General features: G+C 37.4%; 2 protein-coding genes and 1 long non-coding RNA gene across 3 annotated transcripts; all 3 read right to left on the bottom strand.

Annotated features, from left to right (window-relative positions):
* Positions 1–6853: 6853 nt before the first annotated feature.
* On the bottom strand, positions 6854–7681 carry LOC139889356 (uncharacterized). The gene has a single exon (XM_071872313.1). It carries the CDS (start codon positions 7679–7681, stop codon positions 6854–6856), a length of 828 nt encoding a protein of 275 aa, XP_071728414.1.
* Positions 7682–11575: 3894 nt separating this feature from the next.
* On the bottom strand, positions 11576–14381 carry LOC139889354 (uncharacterized). The gene is made up of 5 exons (XM_071872312.1): positions 14366–14381; positions 14115–14173; positions 13849–14020; positions 13714–13760; positions 11576–13288 (listed from the first exon to the last, which is right to left on the bottom strand). The coding sequence occupies exons 1-5, from the start codon at positions 14379–14381 to the stop codon at positions 12902–12904; spliced, it is 681 nt and encodes a 226-aa protein (XP_071728413.1). The 3' UTR covers positions 11576–12901.
* Positions 14382–14451: 70 nt separating this feature from the next.
* On the bottom strand, positions 14452–15046 carry LOC139892569 (uncharacterized). The gene is made up of 3 exons (XR_011774154.1): positions 14873–15046; positions 14750–14809; positions 14452–14563 (listed from the first exon to the last, which is right to left on the bottom strand). It is a non-coding gene; the product is annotated as an uncharacterized lncRNA (long non-coding RNA).
* Positions 15047–23301: the final 8255 nt, after the last annotated feature.

The following is a 23301-nucleotide window of genomic DNA, read 5'->3' as shown; positions in this document are numbered from 1 at the left end:
TCCGCAAGATAATCCTTCTTTTGGGCCTTAAGGATGGCCTCAATCTTGGCCGTCAACCCGGCATCCTCACTCGTGCCTCCATTATCATGTTCGGTGTCGTGTCCGTTTCGCATCTTCATTCTATAAAATGGAAGAGATTAAACGTCGAAACAAAACACATGACACATAAGTACACACATGCCCCACACTATCCCATCTCGCTCAACAATCGTCGTACATTGCTTGTTTGACACGATTTGCACCCGTAGTAATGGTAGCTAGTCATTACTACGTGAGCACGTCGCGTTAACTCGCTAGTACAACGTCCATCTTGCTTGATGATTGCTAAACACAACACAAACAAATAGCGCATGATTAGTTCACATAAACCTATGCACTAACCATCCCGATCCGACCCAAAGTCCTACAAGTCCCGCATAATGTACACATAAAAGTCTAAGTCTAGGCGTTTATCTCAAGTCACCTAAATCCCTTAGACCATGCTCTGATACCACTTGTAACAACCCAAACCAACCCACGACTAAATCGCGTGAAATGCAAAATAAAAAAAAATTAACTGTCCAGCAACTGGCGCGGTGCGCCAAGAAGGCCGCGCGGCGCGCCGAAGTGGTCTGTCCCACAAGTCTTTAAATGCGAAAAAGATCGACTAGTTTCCGACATTTTTAGGCGAAACGCTTTTAACCACACATTCAAATATGTAAACTAACACGATTCAAACATAAAAATGATGTTTTACAAGCGGGGCCCACACGACCCAAAATACAAGTTTAATACAATTCCTGAGTTTCGACCGCCAAAAAGTTTAAGTACCAAACTATACTAGGAGCATGGCGTTTGGGATTAAACTACCCACGTCTCGGTCAAACTCCCAAAAGTCAACACATCCAAAAGCGTCCCCTACAATAAAGCGAGATCTCTAGTCCAAGGTAATGCCCTTACCCTTATCCACCATCGAACCTATAAAGAGGGTAAACAACGAGAGGGTAAGCAACACTTAGTGAATGCAATAATTATACATACATATATATAACACATCTATTTGCAAACACCAACACCAAATACCTCATACGAACTGGTAACACAATTAGTATATCATCATACTCGTAATTACTAACAAGTCGTACATCATCCTAAACCCGCATTAGCATAAACTCATCACAATATATAATATGCTAAACAATCACAACACAATATGGTTAACCATAACGCTATGATGCTACCGGCACGTGGTTCACACCATACGCATTTGAGTCTCACTCTTTTATAGTGCTACCGGCACATGGTTCACACTTTGACGCTACCGGCACGTGGTTCACGTCTCATTTTATAGTGCTACCGGCACGTGGTTCACACTCGATGCTACCGGCACGTGGTTCACAACATTATCTTTATAGTGCTACCGGCACGTGGTTCACACTCATAATACACATCACATACATGTTATCGCACTACCGGCACGTGGTTCATACCATAACATTTACAAATAAACACGCCATATACATGAACGCATAATTATTCCACTCACCTTACTCCTTCGGTGATTAGTAGACCAAGCTTGAACTTCAAGGTAACGTACCTATTCCACAAGCATACAATAAATCAATCACTTGGCCCAAACTCACAATACTCACCATTACTAGGTCATCTTGACCCATTTGGACACTTAACCCTAAGTTAGGTCATCTTCACCAAAAACCCTAACCCTTGGCACTCAAGGCCTTCATACACATTTAATCACTAGGTTTAAACACAAACATTAACCAACCAAGGTCCATTTTGACCCATTTGACCCAATTAAAAGTCAATACACCCATTTGGGTCATCCACACCCAAATAACACCCATTTACACATCATTAAAGTGTTCTAGCAATTTATTAGCCAATTAGGGTTCATTAACAACAATTATCACTTTTAAAACCCTAGCTAACCAAACATTGAGTCTACATGACCCAATTTACTCAAGAACACCCAATTTACCAATAAATGGGTCTTAGGGTTCATTTTCTACACAAACCTTAATCCATACACAAAATCAAAGTAAGAAATTAAAGTTAGGACATACCACAACTATCAAAACGTAGCAAATGATGAGATGAACAACTTTAGTGCTTGCACCTAGCTTCAATTCAAGCTCCTTCTCCTTTAAATTGAGCTTTCTCACTCTAGATTCAAACTCTCTCTATAAAATAAATTGGGAGTGAAAAGGTTGGTGTAAAGGGAGTAGATGAGCTCCCCAACAACTGATCTAGGCATTAAATTCGGCCTCCAGGTGTTTTTACCAAAATGCCCTCGTTTTTAATTAAATAAAACAAAGGGAGCTGACTGGCCGTTTTTGCGCGGCGCGCCCCCAGGCCGCGTGGCGCGCAACCTTCCATTTCCAGCTATTTTTGTAATTTAATTACCTAGAACAAAGCCCCGCAACACGTACGATTATTTACACACATTTACAATAAAACACACGGGTCTTACACATCGCACGCCGTGCTGCTGGTAACCTCTCTTTTGAATCAATAGCAGAAGAAAACCTTTATTGCTTTTTCCATATGCCTAGCAATGGTGGCTATTATAATGTTGATCCTGATAAATATGCAATATTGAATTGTGAATCTTCTTTTCTGGATTGGAAAAACTTCTTTAATAACAACTGTTATTTTAATTCAGCCCTGGCAGCGAGAGAAGAATCATAGAAGAAACTTGCTCTTCCGCATCCCGCTCAGCATAGCAGAATAGGGGAAAGCAGTTCACAAATAAGCATTCCCAACTTAGATACTACTGGCTTAACAACTCTCTTAGCTGGTCCTCCTGGTAATTATGAGAATTTTATGAAGTATCTTGAAGTGATGTTGTCGCCTTCACTTATTAAATTCTTTGAGAGTTTATCTGATGGTGATGCTTGAAAATGTCAAGCACAAGGCATTATTTGGAATATTGCATCTGAATTCAATAATTTGAAGCGTCTGGAGCGCTCTGATTAAATACATCGTGACAAATCTAAAAAAATTGAAAAAGATGCAGAGGCACTGAAAATTGCCCAACTTGAACTAGAAGCTGCTGTCGCTACAAAAAATGCTGCAGAGGCGCGTTATGTTCAAATGGCAACAAAGGAAAAATGGTATCTGCATAAAATTGATACTTTAACTCAGTCTGAAATGTCCTTAACACAATCTGAAACGTCGTTGAAGGAACAATTGGAGTAAAGCAAGGGTGAGACCAGGCGTCTGATGGAAGGTATTCCAAAAATTGTGAAAAGTGCCTTCACCTCTGAAAAGTTAACTAAGCCGTTTAACGAATTTATAACTGTTGCGCTGGACGCTGACCGGATACGGTTTCTTGAGAGGTTAAAAAATGATATTCCTGACTTTCCAAAAATGTTGCCTAAATCTCTTATATCTCAATTGAAGCCAGATGCAGAAGATAAACTGAAAAAGCTGGGTGATGAAATAGAACATCTGTCCTTTCCTGAATTAGAGAATTTGTGTAATAATGCTGCTACCTCAGTAGATGATGTACTAAATTTGAAGTTGTGGTCTGCATTACTTGTGTTATTTTGTTAATTATATATATAAATGTTTTTTACTTTGCTAATGATTTTGTCAAAGCTTTACATGTTTGATTTGAACAATCAAAATTATGACTAGTCATATACTGTTTGTATAATTTTTACGTCATGACGGTCGTAGATACATTCTATTGTCTGGATGTTCAGTGGATTTCTACGTTTATCCACTGCCATTTCAATCTTTTGTTTATGATTGAACTTCTGCCACCGAGGAAAAAACTTCTCTTTTGTGGGCAGGGATGGCACACTGTGTTGTGACATCTGATATAAAATCCTTGGCCGGATAAAAATTATGAATAGTATGTCATAAGAAATATTTCTGAATTCTTATTTCTTTAAAGAAATTTTTACATTTATGATTGCATCTCATGCTCTAAATAGTTGATCAAGCTATTCGAACATGTAATACTACGCATAAAATTTCTTTAAATTCATTGCATTCCATGTTTGTGGAATTTCTTCGCCGGAGGGCGCTGAGAGGGTATATGACCCATTAGGATGTGCCTTTGTAATTTTATATGGGCCTTCCCATCGTGGCCCTAACTTCCCTTATTTTTCTTGCCTACTCGCCTCATTATCTCTTAACACTAGGTCCCCCTCCTTGAACTGCACATATCTGACTCGCTTGTTATAATATTTTGCCATTTTCTGTTTTGCATCCGCTTGACGGATGGCGGCCATGATTCGCCTTTCTTCCAATAAATTCAAATTTTCACGTAAGATGGATGAATTATTTTCAATATCAAATGCCAAAATCCTTTCTGTTGGAACACGGATTTCAGCCGGTATCACTGCCTCAGTGTCATATACCAAACTGAATGGTGTTTCACCCGTGCTCCGTTTCGGCGTTGTGCGGTGAGCCCACAATACATATGGCACTTCATCCACCCACTTAGTCTGACTCAAACTCAACCTAGCCTTTATGCTGGATACAATTTCTTTGTTTGTCACTTCGACCTGCCCATTGGCCTGTGAGTGAGCAACTGAGGTAAATGTTTGTTTGATGTTTAGCTCTTCACACCAACTTCTGAAGGGGTTATCTGCAAACTGCTTACCGTTATCACTGACAATTTCATTTGGTAAACCATATCTGCGCACAATGTCATTCCACACAAATTTCTTTATGTTTTCACCAGTTATTTTTGCCAACACTTTCGCTTCAACCCACTTACTGAAGAAGTCAATTGCAACAACCAAAAATTTTGCATTTCCTACACTTCTTGGAAATGGGCCTACTATGTCAATCGCCCATTTACAAAACGGCCATGCCAATGATACTGAAATTAAGTCATACTTGGGTAGGCGTTGTACAGTTCCATGCCGCTGGCAGGCATCACATGTCTTAATTACCTCTGCTGTATCTTTGTAAATTGATTGCCAATAGTACCCTTGTCGCATAATTCGTCCACCCACAGTTCGATAACCGGAATGTTGTGCACATATTCCTTCATGCATTTCCTTGACCACATCAATTGCTTGCTGTGGTGTTAAACATCTTAAATTTGGTCCACTGAAGGATTTTCTATAGAGCACTCCATTTTCTAGAACATAAAGTGGTGCACTAACTCTTATCCGTCTTGCCTCCATGGCATCTGTTGGTAGTGTTCCGTCCTGCAAATATTTCACATAGGGGGTTATCCAACATGGTTCCCCCTGTTCAACTGCTGCTACCATGATTTTTTCATCAACCGATTTGTCTTTTAAGATTTCCACCAAAACTTTCTTATGTAAATGATCAAATGTTAATGTTGCTAATTTGCTTAAAACATCTGCCTTCTTGTTTTTATTTCTTGCTATCTGCACTACCTCCAAGGTTTCAAAAATTTTTGAGATTTTCTCAACTAATTGCAAATACTGTTTCATAGAGGCATCTTTGGCTTCAAACCCTCCATTAACCTGTTGTGCCACAATTTGAGAATCAACATATGCACGCAAATGTTTTATTCCTATTTCTTACGCTATGCGGAGGCCGGAAAGTAATGCTTCATATTCTGCTTCATTATTAGATGCATAGAAACAAAACCTCAATGCATACGTATGCTCCTCACCTTCTAGACTAGTAAGTACTAACCCTGCACCAACACCTTCCTCACTTGATGCACCATCAGTGTGCAACTCCCAAACATGATTACTAGCTGTAACGTTTGGCGAATGATCGACCTTTTCTGTTGTTTCTAATAAAAAAATCTGCCAAAATTTGACCTTTGACTGCATGTCGAGGCGAAAAATTTATTTCATATTCTCCCAATTCAATTGCCCATTTTGCTAGTTGTCCTGATGACTCTGGATTTCTCAAAATATGTTTTATCGGCTGGTCTGTCATTACCAGGATTGAATGTGCCTGAAAATATCGCCTGAGTCGCCTAGCTGTGTGTGTTAAAGCATATACCAATTTTTCAATTGGTGGATAGTTAACTTCACTCTGTTGCAATACTTTACTGACAAAGTATATAGGCATTTTTATTCCCTTTCGTTCTGTGATCAAGACCGAACTGATGGCCTCTGCGGAAGCAGCCAAATATAAAATTAACGTTTCTCCTTCTATTGGTGCAGTTAAAGTAGGTAATTCTTTCAAGAGTTGCTTAATATCCTGAAAAGCTTTTTCTGCTTCCTCTGTCCACTTAAAATCTTTTTGTTCAAACAGCTTTTTAAAACCTTCATAAATGGTAACGATCGATCTGCTGCTCTTGATAGAAACCTTGTTAAAGCTGCTAATCGTCCATTCAGGCTTTGAACTTCTTTCTTTGTTTTAGGAGATACCATATTTTCAATTGCTTGAATCTTTTTTGGATTAGCCTTGATTCCTCTCTCTGTAACAATATAACCTAAGAATTTGCCTTCTTCCACACCAAAAGTGCACTTCTTAGGATTCAATTTCATATTGACCTTTCGTAATGATTCAAACGTTTCAAGAGTATCTCTGAGCATGCTGTCTTCCGTATGGTTCTTGATAACAATGTCATCAACATAGGCTTCTACATTTTTACCTATTTGATCTTTAAATGCTTTATCAATTACGCGCTGGTAAGTTTCCCCTGCATTCTTTAATCCGAAAGGCATCATGATATAGCAGAAAATTCCATCTGGTGTGTGGAATGCTGTTTTATCTTGATCACGTATTGCCATTGGAATTTGATGATATCCCTTGAATGCATCCAAAAAGGATTTAAACTGATACCCACTTACAGACTCCAATTTCCAATCAATTTCTGGTAAAGGATAATTGTCTTTTGGACATGCTTTATTTAAATCTGTGAAGTCGACACACATCCTCCATGAATTAACTGGCTTTCTTACCATAACCGGTTTGCTACCCATGTCTGGTATTTTACTTCCCTCAATATTCCAGCATCCAACAATTTTTTAACTTCTTCTTTGAGAAATTTTGTTCGATCTGGAGCCATGCCTCTTTTCTTCTGACACACTGGTGGAATATTAGGAATCACACCAAGCTTATGTTCAGCCACATGATGTGGTACTCCAGTCATATCAGAATCTTGCCATGCAAAAACATCCAAATTTGTGGCTAAGATTTTGTAAAGCTTTTCTTTTATTTCTTTTGTTATTGTGTTTCCAATTATAATTTTCTGATCTGGAAACTCTGGATTTGGTGATATTGACCCATCGTCATGAATGATTGGGTTAACAGCTGTTCTGTTTATTTGTACACATTCTATTGGTCTTCTCCGTTCAGCGTACAGCGTGGCGATGCCAGCCTGTGTGGGGAATTTCATCATTTCGTGTACCGTTGACGTCACAGCTCCGAATGCCATCATGGCTGATCGTCCTAAAATGACATTATACTGCGAATTTGCTTTTACAACCAAAAATTCAATATGGGCAGTTCTTTTAAATGGCGTTTTTCCCAATACTACTTCTAAAACTATACTTCCTTCTGACCATGACGGATCATTAGCAAAACTTGCTAAGGGAACAAATGTGTCCTTTAGCTTTTCCTTAACTCTGTCCGGTAGTTGTATAAAACAATGTTCATACATGATATCTGCTCCTGCTCCGGTATCAGTATATATTCCTCCAACAACACAATTTTCTATTCGAGCTTCAATCACTACAGGAGCGTCAGATGGATTGGTGTTAAACATGGAAGGAAAAGCAATCATTTCTTGTTTTCAGTCTTCTAACGTTTCTGCTTTTCGTCGCTGTCCGGCTTGCCATGAATGTATCATGTTTGCTTCAATGAGTGTTATCTGACAGTTACGCCTTTTGGTGCTCTTGAAAGTTTAGTGGTTCTTTAGAACGGGTGGCGCCATCTGTTAGTATGATTTTCCGTATAGCGGCTGTAAGGTACTAGTACAGAAAACTAGCTGCTTAGCGTGTGGCGTATACTGTTGATTGTTGTTTGCCCTCGAGAAATAATCTCTGCAGACCCGGAACACAGATGTAAGATCTGTGGGGTGGCCTCAATCAATCTGTGGATCAATCTGTAATGATCCGTCTAGCGCACTGCTGCTAAGCGGCTAATGTTATTTTAGAGTGAGAAAGAACTGTGTGAGAGAAAAAGTGTACTTCTCTCTGACTGAAGTTCAGATCAGAATGATGTCCAATGTGGTGACCCAGGGGGTCTATTTATAGGCGTAGAATGTCCGAAATTCACGGGATACACGTGTCAATCACTGAATGGTTCTGTTACGTGAAGTATCCGGAATGTCGGTGGCGTGCGCTGACGTGGCTGCGTGCCGTTCACGCGCTGAGTTAAAGGGCTTATGCATAGAAGCTGCCTGCAGAGCTTACACTTGACGCTGGGCGGTAAATTCTGAAGATCAACAAATTTAGCTATCTCTTGTGCTCTTTGATCGAATTTTCTGTATAAAAATGATATTTTTATGCGTGTATCTCCTAGAATACACCATTATACATATAAATATTTGTTTGGAAGAATGCTAATAATTAAAATATGGGCTGTAGATTACCATTTGACTTGATAACAGAGCCTAACTGGCTCATTATGTTAGTGCATGGTATTAGTGAGTGCAAATGTCAATGTTAGACTGGTAGTGTTGGTCAAATTACCTGTAAATGGATAAAATCATAAAATTCATTTAGTTATGAATTGAAAGTATGCGTATATGTATATTGTGTTTACGTACGAGATCAACAAAGTTAAAGCTATAAGTGAACATCTACAATAACACACCAACTACATAGGTAAAATTATTTGAAAATGATTGAACATTCATCAAATTCCTATTTTATATATCTAACTTTTGAAACTCCTATTGTATGTATTCAACTTTTAAATATATACTATTGTATGCATCCAACCTGTTATAACATGTCACCTTCCAAGTCACTTTCATTTTACTTCTAGACATGTACAACATTGGTACCTGATGTTTGTAAATTTTAATTTCATTAGTCCCTAATGTTAGATAAAAAAATTTCTATCTTCATTCATTATCATCATCATTGAAAACTAAGGTCAGAAGTGGGTTCTCAGCGGTTTCAACTTGTTTAGAAAAGTTTCTTCCGTTATTATGGGAACTGGGAGCCAAATCTTCACGAGTAACATTCACAAGGTCAAAAAGTAGGTCCTCCATAAGAATTATTATATCTATAATTAATGGATGGATTGTTTCTACAAGATCGAGCTCTCCCAATCATTAGTGGGATACAACTCAAGAATTTCTGTTAAGAACAAGAATGGCAAGGGATGAATCACAACTGCAAAATGATAGCACACCATCATAAGCCTTATTGATACATGTTGGAGGTTTTATTGAAATTTCGTGGTAAAATAATCGATAGCCGGATAAATCACTGAATCGTGGTATCACTTTCCGAAAGTAATTATTCGACCCTTATTGCCTGGGTTACACGAATATCACTTTGGGATAAGACAGAGATTAGTTCTTGTTATTGGCAGTAAACAAGTAACTCTTTTGCATAAGAGTATTAAGGTGTTTTTGTATCTATTTTTTCTCATGAATGATAGTCCTTATTTATAGGCACCCAAAAACAAGTATTATTCCACGATGGAGATGTTTCACTAACTAATTTCCTTTTCAAATCTAAAACAAATCCTTTTCATAAAGTTGTTTGTTTTATTTCCAACAACCAAATCAAGGAAATCGATTAAATCTTTTTCATAAAATTCAATTTCCTTTTCAAATCTAAAATAAATCCTTTTCATAAAGTTGTTTGTTTTATTTCCAACAACCAAATCAAGGAAATCGATTAAATCCTTTTCATAAAATTCAATTTCCTTTTCAAATCTAAAACAAATCCTTTTCATAAAGTTGTTTGTTTTATTTCCAACAACCAAATCAAGAAAATCGATTAAATCCTTTTCATAAAATTCAATTTCCTTTTCAAATCTAAAACAAATCCTTTTCATAAAGTTATTTGTTTTATTTCCAACAACCAAATCAAGGAAATCGATTAAATCCTTTTCATAAAGTTGTTTGTTTTATTTCCACGATGGAGATGTTTCACCTAGTGCAGGAATAATACTTCCTTAATCACTCAAATTTGTGATAGTGGAAAACCACTTTCGGGTCCGGATAATCTATCACTTAATGAGTGTACACTCTGTACCTTCTAACTCATTTACAAGTGTAGATTAAATCCCTCAATTACACTAAATTTCCAACAATAATACCGACAATGGTTGGAAACAACTTTCATCACCACAAAGCAATCACCCAAATTAAACAGTTGGTGGAGTTAGGTGTATTTACACACAAAAAAACAATCACCCAGATCAAGACTCGTATCAAACAAAGGTGTATTTACACATTCTTGTTTCTCGAATTTAATTTAACAAACTCAAAAGAGGTGTAAGGGGCTACGTTCCAACGGCCGCCGTATACGTGGCGGAAACCACCCAACTTCTCCATCATCGCAACAAATAGTCATTTCACTCGTCGCCGCCACAAGCCCACAATCGATGGTCGGATTCACTGTCGATTACTCCGTCCAATTAGTAACCACCCAATTAGTCGGAGTGCCGTCATTCACTATCGATTCCAGCTTTTATTCGTGTTTAGATCACAATTCATCATCCCAAATCGAAAAAGCTCGTCAGTTTGACTTTTGATTAACCAAACTTGTTTCATGAGATTTAAAGATGTATTGATCGGTTTTAAGAGCTGTTTAGATTCGTTTTAGTGTCAGGAATTGATTATCACTCGTAGAATTTCACAGTTATTAGCTTAAATCGAAAACCCATTTTGAGTTTTTTTTTTTTGTGTTATTTGCAAAACTTTTGTATCATCTTAAATTTATTCATGTTTAGATCGATTTTAAGGGCTAAATAGCTTCGATAAATGATATATAATCAATTTTCATTCAATGTTTTTGCTCAAATTTAAGATTTGATAGATTTTCAAGTTTTGAGTTCATATGTGTTCATAGAAAACTAGTCCCTGACATTGAGTTCATATGTGTTCATATCTTAATGACTTGAATTATTGGTCAAAACATGTGTGATTGTAACAAATAACAACCGTCCAAAAAATATATAAATTAAAAGATTGTAGATACAGTAGGTCCTTGAATACAATCTTAGTGACTTTCGACTTGCTCGACCAATTTCTGTTACTTTTATAACTATACTAAAAATTTCACGTAGATGAATGGATGTAGATGAAGATGAATGAAAATGTTGTGTTTAAAAGAGGGACTAATGAATTTAGAATTTACAAACATGAGGGACCAATGATGTATGGTGACCTGTAAGGTTACCTGTTATAATCGGTTAAATACATACAATAGAACAATTTAAATAGTTGAACGTATACAATAGAAGATTTAAAAGTTGAATGCATATAATAGAAATTTGATGAAAGTTTAATGCATTTTCAAATAATTTTCCCAACTACATATTTTTATGACTATCATCTATATATAACATAAACTTCTCATTCTAGCCTCACTCTTGCATTTGATGCATATATGCACAAACAAGTAAATACTAAGTGGGACAGATTCAATATTAGGTAGCAACACATCAACATCATTTGCATTTTTCATACCCGATATATAACAACACAACAACAACAAAACCCAAAAACACATGAGTGATGTATGAGAAGGTGAGATGTAGACAATCATTCCCATATCCTATAATAAAAAGCAAGTCATTTCTCCACCCAGAGTGAAAACTATCAAGTAGAGAAAGTCATCACTCTCTCTATTCGACAGATAAAAGATTGCTTACTAGTGAACCTCTGGCCAATTAAAAAAAAATAGTAAAATAAATTTGAAACACCATGAAAATGATAGAATCAAATTTCCATGAGTTTTAAATCTTGCCTGGAATTCAATTTAGGCTCTAAACGGTAGTCAAGACGCCAATAAATCGACGTTTGTTGTTGACTCAAAAATAAAGCAAAAAGGCCTTGTAAACATAACTCGAAAGGCAAGCCGGGTGAAAGTTGTTGCGCAAGCAAAGAGCCAACCACCAGTAACAAACCAAACACCACTCATGCACCTTTACAGTAGACATCCCCGAAGCCACATAGCCAAAAGAAATAAATCCCATTACGGTATAACACATTAACTATTTCATTAAAACAAAGCTTCCTACATTGTAGAGAATAAATCTCATTTGGGTGATAATCACAAAAAGAGCTGCTAAAGCAAAAGCAATGTTTCCTTGTAGAAATGGGCTTCAAATGTCGACCTTAGTCCACGAACCCCAATCGGATTAAAATGTTCTAGGCCACGATCAAAAACAGCAACTGAACCTTGATCATAACCACATGTTACAATAATAGCTGCACCATTATTTCTAAATCCCAAAAATTTATGTATGGGTTCACCACTTGGTGTCTTTAGATTATATAGCTTTGTGAATGAACGTGCAACACCAGGTTCCATTACCCATACTTCACTATCCACTCCGTCATAGAAATCAAATAAAATAACAGAATCCCTTAGGTTCGATATAGAGAACAAGCTTCCAGGAGGACGCACCCACATTAAACAATTTGGGAGGATTACTCTCGTACATTCTTCAGTAACCATATCAAATGAAAAAACTGTATTATCCGATTCATAAAACCCAAGCCAATAAATAAACCCGCCTATAACTACTTGAGACCTTTCATGAAAGTGGGCGCCGTCTCCACGAAGTACATTACTACTGCTACATGATGCACGTCTCCAAGTCCGCGAGCTTAACGTAAATACCTCAACTTGCCAAGGGACGGTATCAACAGTGTCCGTATAATCCCAGTATTGATTGTATCTCATGGTAACAGTCATCGGGTCAAGTGTGTCGGGACGAACCCCAAAACGTACATGAGTTAGGTATTGTTGATTGATTAGCATACTAGGCATTGGAACATTAACCGATTTTCTAATGGATGGATTCCAAATTACAGCCGTGTACGATCCCGAATTAACCTCACCGCAAAAACATAACAAACCGTGAGAGGTACTATTGGATCATGAAGAAGGGTAATAGACAATGGAAGATCTGGAACATATTTTTGTTGGGTAAAAGTGACATCATCATCGACAACTGAGACATATCTTATCTCATCTATGTCTACCACATCTTCGTACCACAGCATGAAATGATGTTGTTGATTAGTTTGGCGGGTGAGGGTGTGAGCAACAAACTCGGAACTATCAATCAGTGACTTCCATGATTTTGAAACTGATCTGCACCGAAGTAATGATTTCACAGGAAGCATCTTGATGATATCTTCTTGAACATGAAAAGGAATGTAGTGTGGCATGATTTTGGTAGTAGATGAAGTCTGAAATATTATGAAATATATATCAGTTTAAAACAATCATCAAATTCTTTTAAGCAAAAGGATGCGCTACAACACTGGAAATGTTTCCCTAGTAAACATATGAACAACTAAAATTCAAAACTCACCAACACAATCATTGAAACCATGTATGATCAAGATAGAATGACCACATAACTTGATAAAATATTTATAGAGAATCTTTAATCTTCTCAAAGTTACATTAGAATATACCCAACCATGTAAATCAAACACAGAAGTGACACACATGACCAGGTGAACAAATTACTAAGCCCGTTATCTATTAAGGTTCTGTTAGGCAAATAAGCAAACACATACAGTGTTGAAATAAGAGCAATTAGGAAAACAATTAGTGACCTAGACTCAATCAGGATAACAAAATAAGAACATAGAAGGGATTCACATACAACCGCATGTATGTCTTCATTAGTAGGTTCAGTTTTCACCTTCTTGCCTGTAAAAAGAAATTAAACTATTGCAAGCATCAAGAACAAAAACGTGTAATAGAAAAGAAAAAAAAAAAAAAAAAACAAAAGGCGAACCTTGATCTTTTACAGAGTCCTTCTTGCTAGGGAATTTTGTCTCTACCTTTTTGCTATTCTTTTCTTCCTTAGATTTCTTCTTAACCTCATTTTCACTCTCTAAAACTTCATTTTCATCCACGTTTTCTTCTTCAATTTTAGTTGAACGCTTGCGCTTCTTTCCAGATTGTTTCTACAAATACAAAGAAATGTACATGGTATCCAAACAACAAAACCTCATATGCAGAAAATGTATTCCAGATTGATAAAACACTGAGAGCACAAACCTTAGATGGGGTTCTGCTTCTTTTAGCCTCGGCGTTTTTTTTTTTTTTTTTTTGCTTTTCTGTGAAAAATTAAAAAATAAAAAAGAATTTTACTTTACACTGCCACTTTTGCTCAATATTATACATCACACACAAGAAATTACAAGACAAATGCATAGAATCAAGAAATATCAAACCTGTTCTTTTTCAGCAAGTATGACATTAGTTGTAACATGTGGAAATTGTAGAAACTCTAACAACTTTAATGAAACCTCTTTCTGTAAACATGAGCACAACAACATAGTTTTAAAAATATTGTATCAAAGTGTATGGTTCTGATGCATATATTTTACACTTGCCTTCTTGAGAGATGACTTGTTGATTTGAAGATTAAGAATGTCACAAAAGTCAAATAACTTTTCTTTAGTTAATTTATCAAGCTTCTCTTTCACCTTTGTCCTCCGTTTTTCCTTGCATCCGACATGAAACAACAATCCAAAGTTAGATAAAACTAATCCTATCATATCATATTAGTATTTATAGCCATGGTATGTTATTAAAGTTAAAAATACAATAATAAATCAAATATATGTTAAATCAAAAACAATAAAAGCTCCACCACATCAATCATAATTCTACAGAGCAAAAATGTTCACCTCATGATCGGTCCAGACAAAACCAGAAAACGTGCCAATGTTCTTCTTCAAAGTGTTCACCTGAAAACACACGACATATTAGACGACTAAAGCCTGCTAAATGTGGCAGAAGATTTCTCTCACCTTTGCACACTTATTAAAGAGAACCATATGCAATGACTGCAAGTAAACATCAGGTTTCCTCATGGAAATCTTATAAGCCACTGAAATAATATGTTGAGAGGGAGTTGGATAAATACACAGATAAAAAGACCAAAAGGCAAAATACATAGCTTAACCATATTGAAAAACTGAAAGTGACGATAAAATCCATAACAAATAACCAGGCACAAAAAGCCATGAGCAACAACATGGCAAAAAAAAAAAAGATACTCAATCCCACATACTACCTCTGCACACAACTATGATATTTAATAATAGAAATTAGATTATAGAGTTTGGTATCCAAAACTGAGTACTCATATAGTCCATATTCCACAAACTCTAAAGAGATCTCACTTTCTATTTATATTTGCTTAAGCCCAAAATTATCAAGCACAAAACTATCTAAACCAAAACCTAAAGGCAATACATTCAATATCATTTAGATATAAACAACAACACTACTACAATATCTTTACCTACACAAATAACATCTTCCAAGTAACTACAAAAAGTATGCTAGTTACAGATTTAGACACGTGCATTGATCATATCCAATTCATCAGTTTCTATTAACATATACTCCAAATTAATATACAAAAAAAAAAAAAAAACATGCATATATGATTAAAGCTTCTTCATGTGTTCAGTTATTAAAGTTTCTTCTTCAACAATCGTAACTTCGTCTTCTTGCTTTTTAGTTTCTAGGGTTTCTATTTCGGAATCCATTGATAACACTAAATCTGTGAAATTAAAACACTGCAAGTAACCGTGTATGTGTTCGGAATCAAGCGATGCGTTTTTATGTTTAGATAAACGCAAATACAGATACGGATCGGAGATAATGAAAAGCCCTAATTTGTGAAAATAGGGGAGTGAGCCCAATTTTAGAGATGAGTAGTGAGCGTATTGCTGGAGTAATTGTAATTGAACCTGGGAAACAGTGATAAATTTGGGAAAATAAAAATTTGGGGGATAAAAGGCGGTATTGAAATTTGAGGTTTTGAATTTCATGCCAATTGTATTAGCTGTTGGCATGAGATATGTAAATTAGTAGAACTTCTACTCAAGCTTACTTAAGAATTCGATTTTAGCCGAGCTTAAACTAGCCCGAGCTCGAACTTATATTAAGAATTGATTATTAAACGAGTTTGAGCTTCTTATATTGAGTTCGAACAAGCTTACAAGCCTAAACGAACTTTTCATTTATATACATTAATTAATATTTTTTTCTGATAAGTATTTGATTCATGTTCAACGAATAAAGGACATATGGGAAGTGAGAGGCTATTTGTTCAAGGCATTGAAGTTGCTGGTTGTCGAGCTACTTGGCTGTCTATTGCTTTCTTAAGCTTTGATTGTTATGGTGTGTATTTAGATTAGAGAGCCGTTGTAGTCTATGAACTTCATGTGTTAAATTTTTTTGAGCTATTAATAACATTCACCAGGTGAACACTCTTTATTAAAAAAAAATTATAAAATTTATTGTGTTTTCTGAAGAAATATTTAGGAAGCCAAAAGTAGATGTTCTAGATCTTTGATATCATGACTAAGAAATCCGAAGTCGTTAACATCTTTCTTGCTTTTCTTTATCCATCTTATTTCTCATTTTTTGTAAATGATTTACATTTAATATATAGTAAAAAAACGTAAAATAACAGATTAATAGACCAACAAGTTAACTAAAATCAAACAAATGAATTATATTTTATTGTTTCTGCAAGTAGTTAACATTGATTTAAGCCTTCTTCTACAAACAACACACACACACACACATACACACACACAAAATTAAAAAAATTAAAAAAATAAATAAAAGAAACTAAAAATATAAAGTTGTCATAACCACAAGTAAAAAGAACAGTCATTTTGTGAACACCCCGAGGTTTTTTTTTTTTTGAACAGCAAAATAAAATTTATTAAGAAGCTAGCAAGACGCTAGAAAAAATTACAAAGAGAATAAAGGATTTTGGAGCCACAAAGACCAATCAATCACAGTCTTATTGTTCCGAAACGAGCACCATTCAAAAGAACAAAGAATAATGAAATCTATAAGGTGTCCTTTCTTAAAAGCCGAGTCTTGGAAGATAATGCTATTTCGTAATTTCCATAAACTCCATAAAGCAGCTAAGGTGCCCAAGGTACTGTTAAGAGTTTTAAAAGAAATATGGAACGGAGTACAATATAACAGGTGCAAGAAGGGTCAAATGGTGGTAGATCGGGCGGGCTGATTTCTCTCCGGAGAGACGACACATTCCAACTCATTGAACATTGGCAGTGTCAAAACATGTTGGCCACATTGCTCGAATACTTACCGGATCATAAGAAAGTTCTGTTGATACCAGCCACAATATGAAGTATTTGGATCATGCGAAACATGCTATGTTGTTGACGAGTTTACATGTTGGAAGCAAGCAGTTAGACTGATCAAACACAAGGTATTTTCATGGGCAACAAACTCAAAGTTGTGTTATAATCACCAATTCTACATTTCGGAAGCTACTCCATGGATGTTGATATGAAATGCATACTCTGAAGGCACCGGAAGTGCAAATGTTTTTATACGTTGGCTCACAAGCAGTGGTGGAAGCAGGATTTTTTCACCGGGGGCGAATAGTTTTTTTAAAAACGTAGCAATTTTTTTGAGCAAAATATAGAGGTTTTGGGGCAAAATTTGAATGTTTTTGGACAACATTTGAAGGTTTTGGGGCAAAATATGTAAGTTTTAGGGCGAAAAAAGTATTCCACTGGGGGCAAAGTCGAAAAATCCGAAATTTTTACACTGAAAATTGCAAATTCACTGGGGGCGGGCGCCCCCTGCCCCTACATTAAACCGCCCCTGTTTACAAGTGAAAACTTGTTTGGATAGATCATTTGGATTTCTATGTAACTTCACTGTGGTTCAATATCTCTTTGGTTGAATGCCTCTTTACTTTTATTTTGTTCTCGTTTTTCCGGGGGAAAAAAATGTGTGAACACCCTATATACAACGGAGGGATTAACAACACTGGTTTTCCTAGACTAGTCAAGAATCAATGGATCTCGTTCATGTTCTTTAACTACCCCGATAGTTGGAATATGGAGGATCTATGGCGGGTTTTCAAACATCATGGTAATCTAAGAGACATCTACATGGTAAGCAAACGCCTCAAGAATGGGCAGAGATTTGCATTTGCTAGATTTGGAAACGTTTCAAATGTCAGCAGACTGCTTTCATCTCTCGAAACTATCAGGTTCGGTGAAAGACCTATTAGGGTTTTCCTTGCTCACGAGAAAAATGGTAATGGGCAAGCACAACCGGATGCTGTTATGGGCAGAAACAGACTTAATCCTAGACCTTATCCATTCACGGATGGAAGAGGTTTTAGTGAGGTTGCAGCAACTCCACCTAGGGATCTTAGATTCAAGTTGAAAAATGGTAAGGAAGATTTAAGAACAAAACTCAAAGCAAATAAATCCACTGGAGAATTGAATGGGGAGAAGGGTAAAACCAAAACTACTGGTCATGTTTTGGTAGAAGATGTGGAAGATATTAGGGTTGTGGCGGTTAGGAAGGATAGGTGTATCACGGATGATGTCATGCAATGTTGCATTGTGGTTCAACTAAAGAATACCGAGATCATCAACCAATTCGAATCCCTGTGTAAGGCAGAAGGGATGAGAGAGTTTTCGATCAAATACCTAGGTGGACTAGATCTCTTAGTGCAATTCAAATCAAGTGTCATGGTGGACAACATCCTGAAGATGAAGGAACATGCAATATTCAAGTGGTGTAGTAAGATTGATAGACTTAAGCTTAATTACTGGACAACAGGTGGCAGGTATGTATGGGTCGAAATCAAAAGGACCCCGGTTACAGCGTGGAATGAAGAAGTTTTCGGTGAAATAGCAGGAAAGTGGGGTCGGGTTATTGATTTTGAAAACTGCTCTATTACATCACATAACCAAAATCTGATGGTGGGTCGAGTGTTAATCCATTGTAGGGATTTTGGTCACATATATGGGATGGCAAAAATCATTGTTGATGATCTTCTCCCTATCTATGTTTCAGTGATTGAGGTCCGTGAACCCGTTATCCAACTTGACATTGAAGCTCCAGTTTCGGATTGGGTTGAAGATGGCAACAAGGATGTTGATGATGATGACCCTCGTAAGGATGATGAGTATAACTCCATTAACGACTCTTCAGATGACGAGTTCATCGAGGATACTTTTGAATCTTCAGACATTGATGAATCACCTTTGATCAAGGTGAACCGTAAGGCAGAAGATTTCAACGACATTTTTTCTCCGACAGATCAGGATCACTCTCCGATCATATGTCCAGAAGATGAAGAATCGGGATGCAATAATAACGAATGTGGGGCCCAAGAGAGAAGTAATGATGAAAGAGAAAAAAGTAATTTGGGATGCAATAATAACGAGTGTGGGGGACAAGAAAAAAGTAATGATAAAAGAGATAAAAGTAAGGATTTCGGTGGGATTCAAGGGGATACTGTAATTTTCTCCACAAATAATGTGAACGGCTTTGGTACTGATGAGTTTTCTCCCACTAAATCCGACCCTACGGTTGAAGTGAATGGTTTAGACTTTGTGGAGGAAACTTGTTTTATTCATAAAACCGAATTGGGCCAAGGCATGAATAAAGAACTAAGCCCAATTAGGGTTGGCGGCCTGAATTTTGATGTTTCTTCTACCCGGGCTTCTCCTATTGGGCCTAATGCTCCTGTTGGGCCGTTTAACTCAGGTCAAAATCTTCCTGACCCAATCCCACCAATTAGGCCTAATGTTAGGTCCAACAAAGACCACGTGAAGTTCCATGAGCCTGATCTGAATGTCACAATGAGGCCTGGTGCACAAAATAATTCGGATGCACAAATTAATTCCTCCAAAACTTCGACTGGGCAGAGGGTTACTGAAGCTGGTAAATCGAATCGCAGGTCAGAAGAGGATGATAAAATCAGTAGCAGTCGTAGTCATGAAACTGGAGAGAATATTCGATCAACCAAAGAAAATAACAGGATCAATCATAAAAACTCAAATATCAAGACAAAAGGAAAGAAGGATTGTTGTTTCTCCAGTCTTCGCAAGTGGAATACGTCTTCCAAATTACTGAATTTGAAAAGTGTTGCAAGAAGAGAGCAGCAGGCGTCTGGTCCCCTCAGATCCACATGCTCATCGTGTGCCAAGCAACCCGTGCCTAATGCGTCTAGGAGATCCTCCTCTTCTAATTCGAGGCAAGTGAATTCCTCAAATAACTCCTCTTTCTCTATTAGTAATAACGGTTTAAGAGATTTTGGTGATCAGCTTGGCCTTAAGTGGGTGGAAAAATCCACCCATTAGTTACTCTCTTGTCCCTCTGTGTCGTGGTAGTGTTATGTTTATGAAGTTTCTGTCTTTAAACATTAGAGGTTATAGAATCGGTAGGGAATCTAAAGTTGGTTGGTTGAAAAACATTTGTCGGTTGGAAGATCCCAATTTTGTTTTTATTCAAGAAACAAAACTACACTGTGTCGATTCTAATTGGATTCGGGTGTTGTGGGGCAATGATGATTTTGGGTTTGCTCAAAAGGAAATGGTTGGGAAATCGGGTGGGCAATTAATTATTTGGGATTCTATTTCTTTCGATGTTACTGACTCATTTGTTTCGAATTTCTTTATCGGTATTCGAGGAACATGGAAGAGCACGGGGGCCAAATTAAATATCATCAACGTGTACGGCCCACATGATGACCTTAGCAAGCAACTTTTTTGGGACCAATTGCAAAGCAAAATTTCGGGTGATCCTAATGAACCTTGGATAATTTGTGGTGATTTTAATGAGGTTAGATCCAACGCAGAAAGACTCAACTCCCAATTTATTGAAAGTAGAGCGAAAAAATTCAACGATTTCATCAGCACCAACAAGCTTATCGATATCCCACTAGGCGGGAGGTTGTTCACACGCGTTAGTGATGATGGCTTAAAATTTAGCAAGCTCGATCGTTTCCTTGTAAATGATAACTTTCATAATTTATGGAGTTGCCTCTCGGTTGTTGCTCTTGATCGCGGTAAGTCGGATCATTGCCCTATTATTCTTAAAGATGACATAAAGAATTTTGGGCCAAAACCAATAAAAGTTTTTGATGTTTGGCTTGATATGGAGGACGTTGATCAAGTGATAAAGGATGTGTGGTGTGATGATGATAGGGGTGGATCTAGAAAAGATTGCTTCCTAAGAAATAAATTAAAAAGGACTAAAACCGCGCTTAAATCAAAAAGCTCTCAAATGTTTGGTAATTTGGAAGGTGAAATCGATGCGTTGAGATCCATTGCTACGGCTCTTGAGCTTAAGGCCGAAAATGGCCTCATCAGTGAGGTGGAAAGGAATCTATGGCTTAATACGAGGAAAGAGTGGTTTCAAAAGGAAAAGATCAAAGTCAATATGTTAAAACAAAAAGCACGAGTTCATTGGATTCTTGATGGTGATGAAAATTCAAAATACTTCCATTCGGTGATCAAAAGATGGTACAATAAAAACAACATTAGGGGTTTGCTCATTAATGGTGTATGGTGTGAGGATCCACTTGTTATCAAAGAAGAGGCGTATTTACATTTTAGGAGTCGGTTTGAAGAATCACCCGGATTTCGGCCGAGTCTTATGGATCTTTCATACCCGACCCTATCCCCTGATGAGGCTAATGAGCTTGAAATCCCTATTCTAGAATTGGAAGTTCTAGAAGCAATTCATGACTGTGGTAGCTCGAAAGCCCCGGGCCCCGATGGTTTTAATCTTAGATTTTTTAAGAAATTCTGGGATATCATCAAAGGGGATGTTCTTAATGCGATCTCTTGGTTTTGGGAAAAAGGTGAATTCTCCAAGGGTTGTAATGCTTCATTCGTTACCTTAATCCCGAAGAAAAGTGATCCTATTACACTCAGTGATTACCGGCCTATTAGCCTCATTGGTAGTTACTATAAGATTGTGGCTAAGATTCTTTCCAATAGATTGCGGAAGGTTATCCCTAAGTTAATTGGGTCGGAGCAAAGTGCTTTTCTTAGGGAGCGTTATATTCTTGATGGAGTATTGATAGCCAATGAGTCTATTGATTATTTGAAAAACCACAACAAAAAAAAGAGTTTGATTTTCAAGGTGGATTTTGAAAAGGCCTTTGATAGCCTAAATTGGGATTTCCTTTTGGAGGTTATGGCATGCATGGGGTTTGGGTCTAGATGGTGTGGCTGGATCCGTGGGTGCCTCAATTCGGCTAGCATCTCCGTTCTCATCAATGGCTCACCTACTCGGGAATTTTCAATGGGTAGGGGGGTTAGACAAGGAGATCCCCTATCTCCTTTTTTGTTCATTCTTGCTGCGGAAGGTCTTAACATACTCACTAAAGCCGTTGTTGAGCGCGGGATCTTTAAGGGGGTCGCAATTGGAAAAGATATGGTTACTATCTCACACCTACAATATGCGTACGACACGATATTTTTTGGCAAATGGTCGAATTCGAATGCTTGCAATCTTATTAAGATCTTAAAGTGCTTCGAACTGGCGTCGGGACTAAAAGTTAATTTCCACAAAAGTTGCCTTTATGTTATTGGGGTTGGTGCGAATGAAGTTGACTCCTTAGCATCCCGTATGAAATGTCAAGCCGGTAATTTCCCCTTTATCTATCTTGGCCTCCCCATTGGTGCAAGGATGAAAAAAATTGGTGATTGGTCTCCGGTTATAGATAAATTCATAAAACGACTTTCGGAATGGAAAAGAAGAACGTTATCCTTTGGTGGTAGATTAGTCCTTATTAAATTGGTGCTTACTAGTCTCCTGTTGTATTTCTTCGCGCTTTTTCGGGCTCCGCCGTGTGTGCTTAATTTGCTTGAGAGTGTGAGGCGGAATTTCTTTTGGGGCGGGGATCTGTCGGGCTCTAAAATTTCGTGGGTTAAGTGGGCTAACACTTGTTTACCTTATGGGGCGGGGGGAATCTTGCCCTTTTAGGCAAGTGGTGGTGGAGGTTTAAAACCGAAACCCATTGTATTTGGAGCAAAATCATTCGTAGCATTTATGGAATTGACGGCGACTTGAGGTCGGGCGATGGGCTTGCTCGTCAATCGACCTCGGGCATTTGGAATAACATTGTCATTGCAGGAAATACCATTGAAAGTTGTGATGTTGTATTCAAGAACTCCTTCAACAAATCTATTGGTGACGGAAAGAACACTTCATTTTGGAATGATAATTGGTGCGGTTCAAGTTGTCTTAAAGACATGTTCCCAAGATTATTTATGCTCGAGTCAAATAAGGAAGCCATGCTCTATGATCGGATCAAAAAAATTCCTGTCTCTGTTGCTGCCACATCGCATGTTGTGGCTGTTGCTGCTTCTGTTTCTATTTCTGCTGCTGCTCACGGTTTTCCTTCAGCTGCTGCTTA

The sequence above is a fragment of the Rutidosis leptorrhynchoides genome, chromosome 2 (genome assembly GCF_046630445.1).
Source record: "Rutidosis leptorrhynchoides isolate AG116_Rl617_1_P2 chromosome 2, CSIRO_AGI_Rlap_v1, whole genome shotgun sequence".
Taxonomy (NCBI): Eukaryota; Viridiplantae; Streptophyta; class Magnoliopsida; order Asterales; family Asteraceae; genus Rutidosis; species Rutidosis leptorrhynchoides.
The sequence above is the reverse complement of the archived record's forward strand: the minus strand, read 5'-3'. Positions and strand labels throughout refer to the sequence as shown.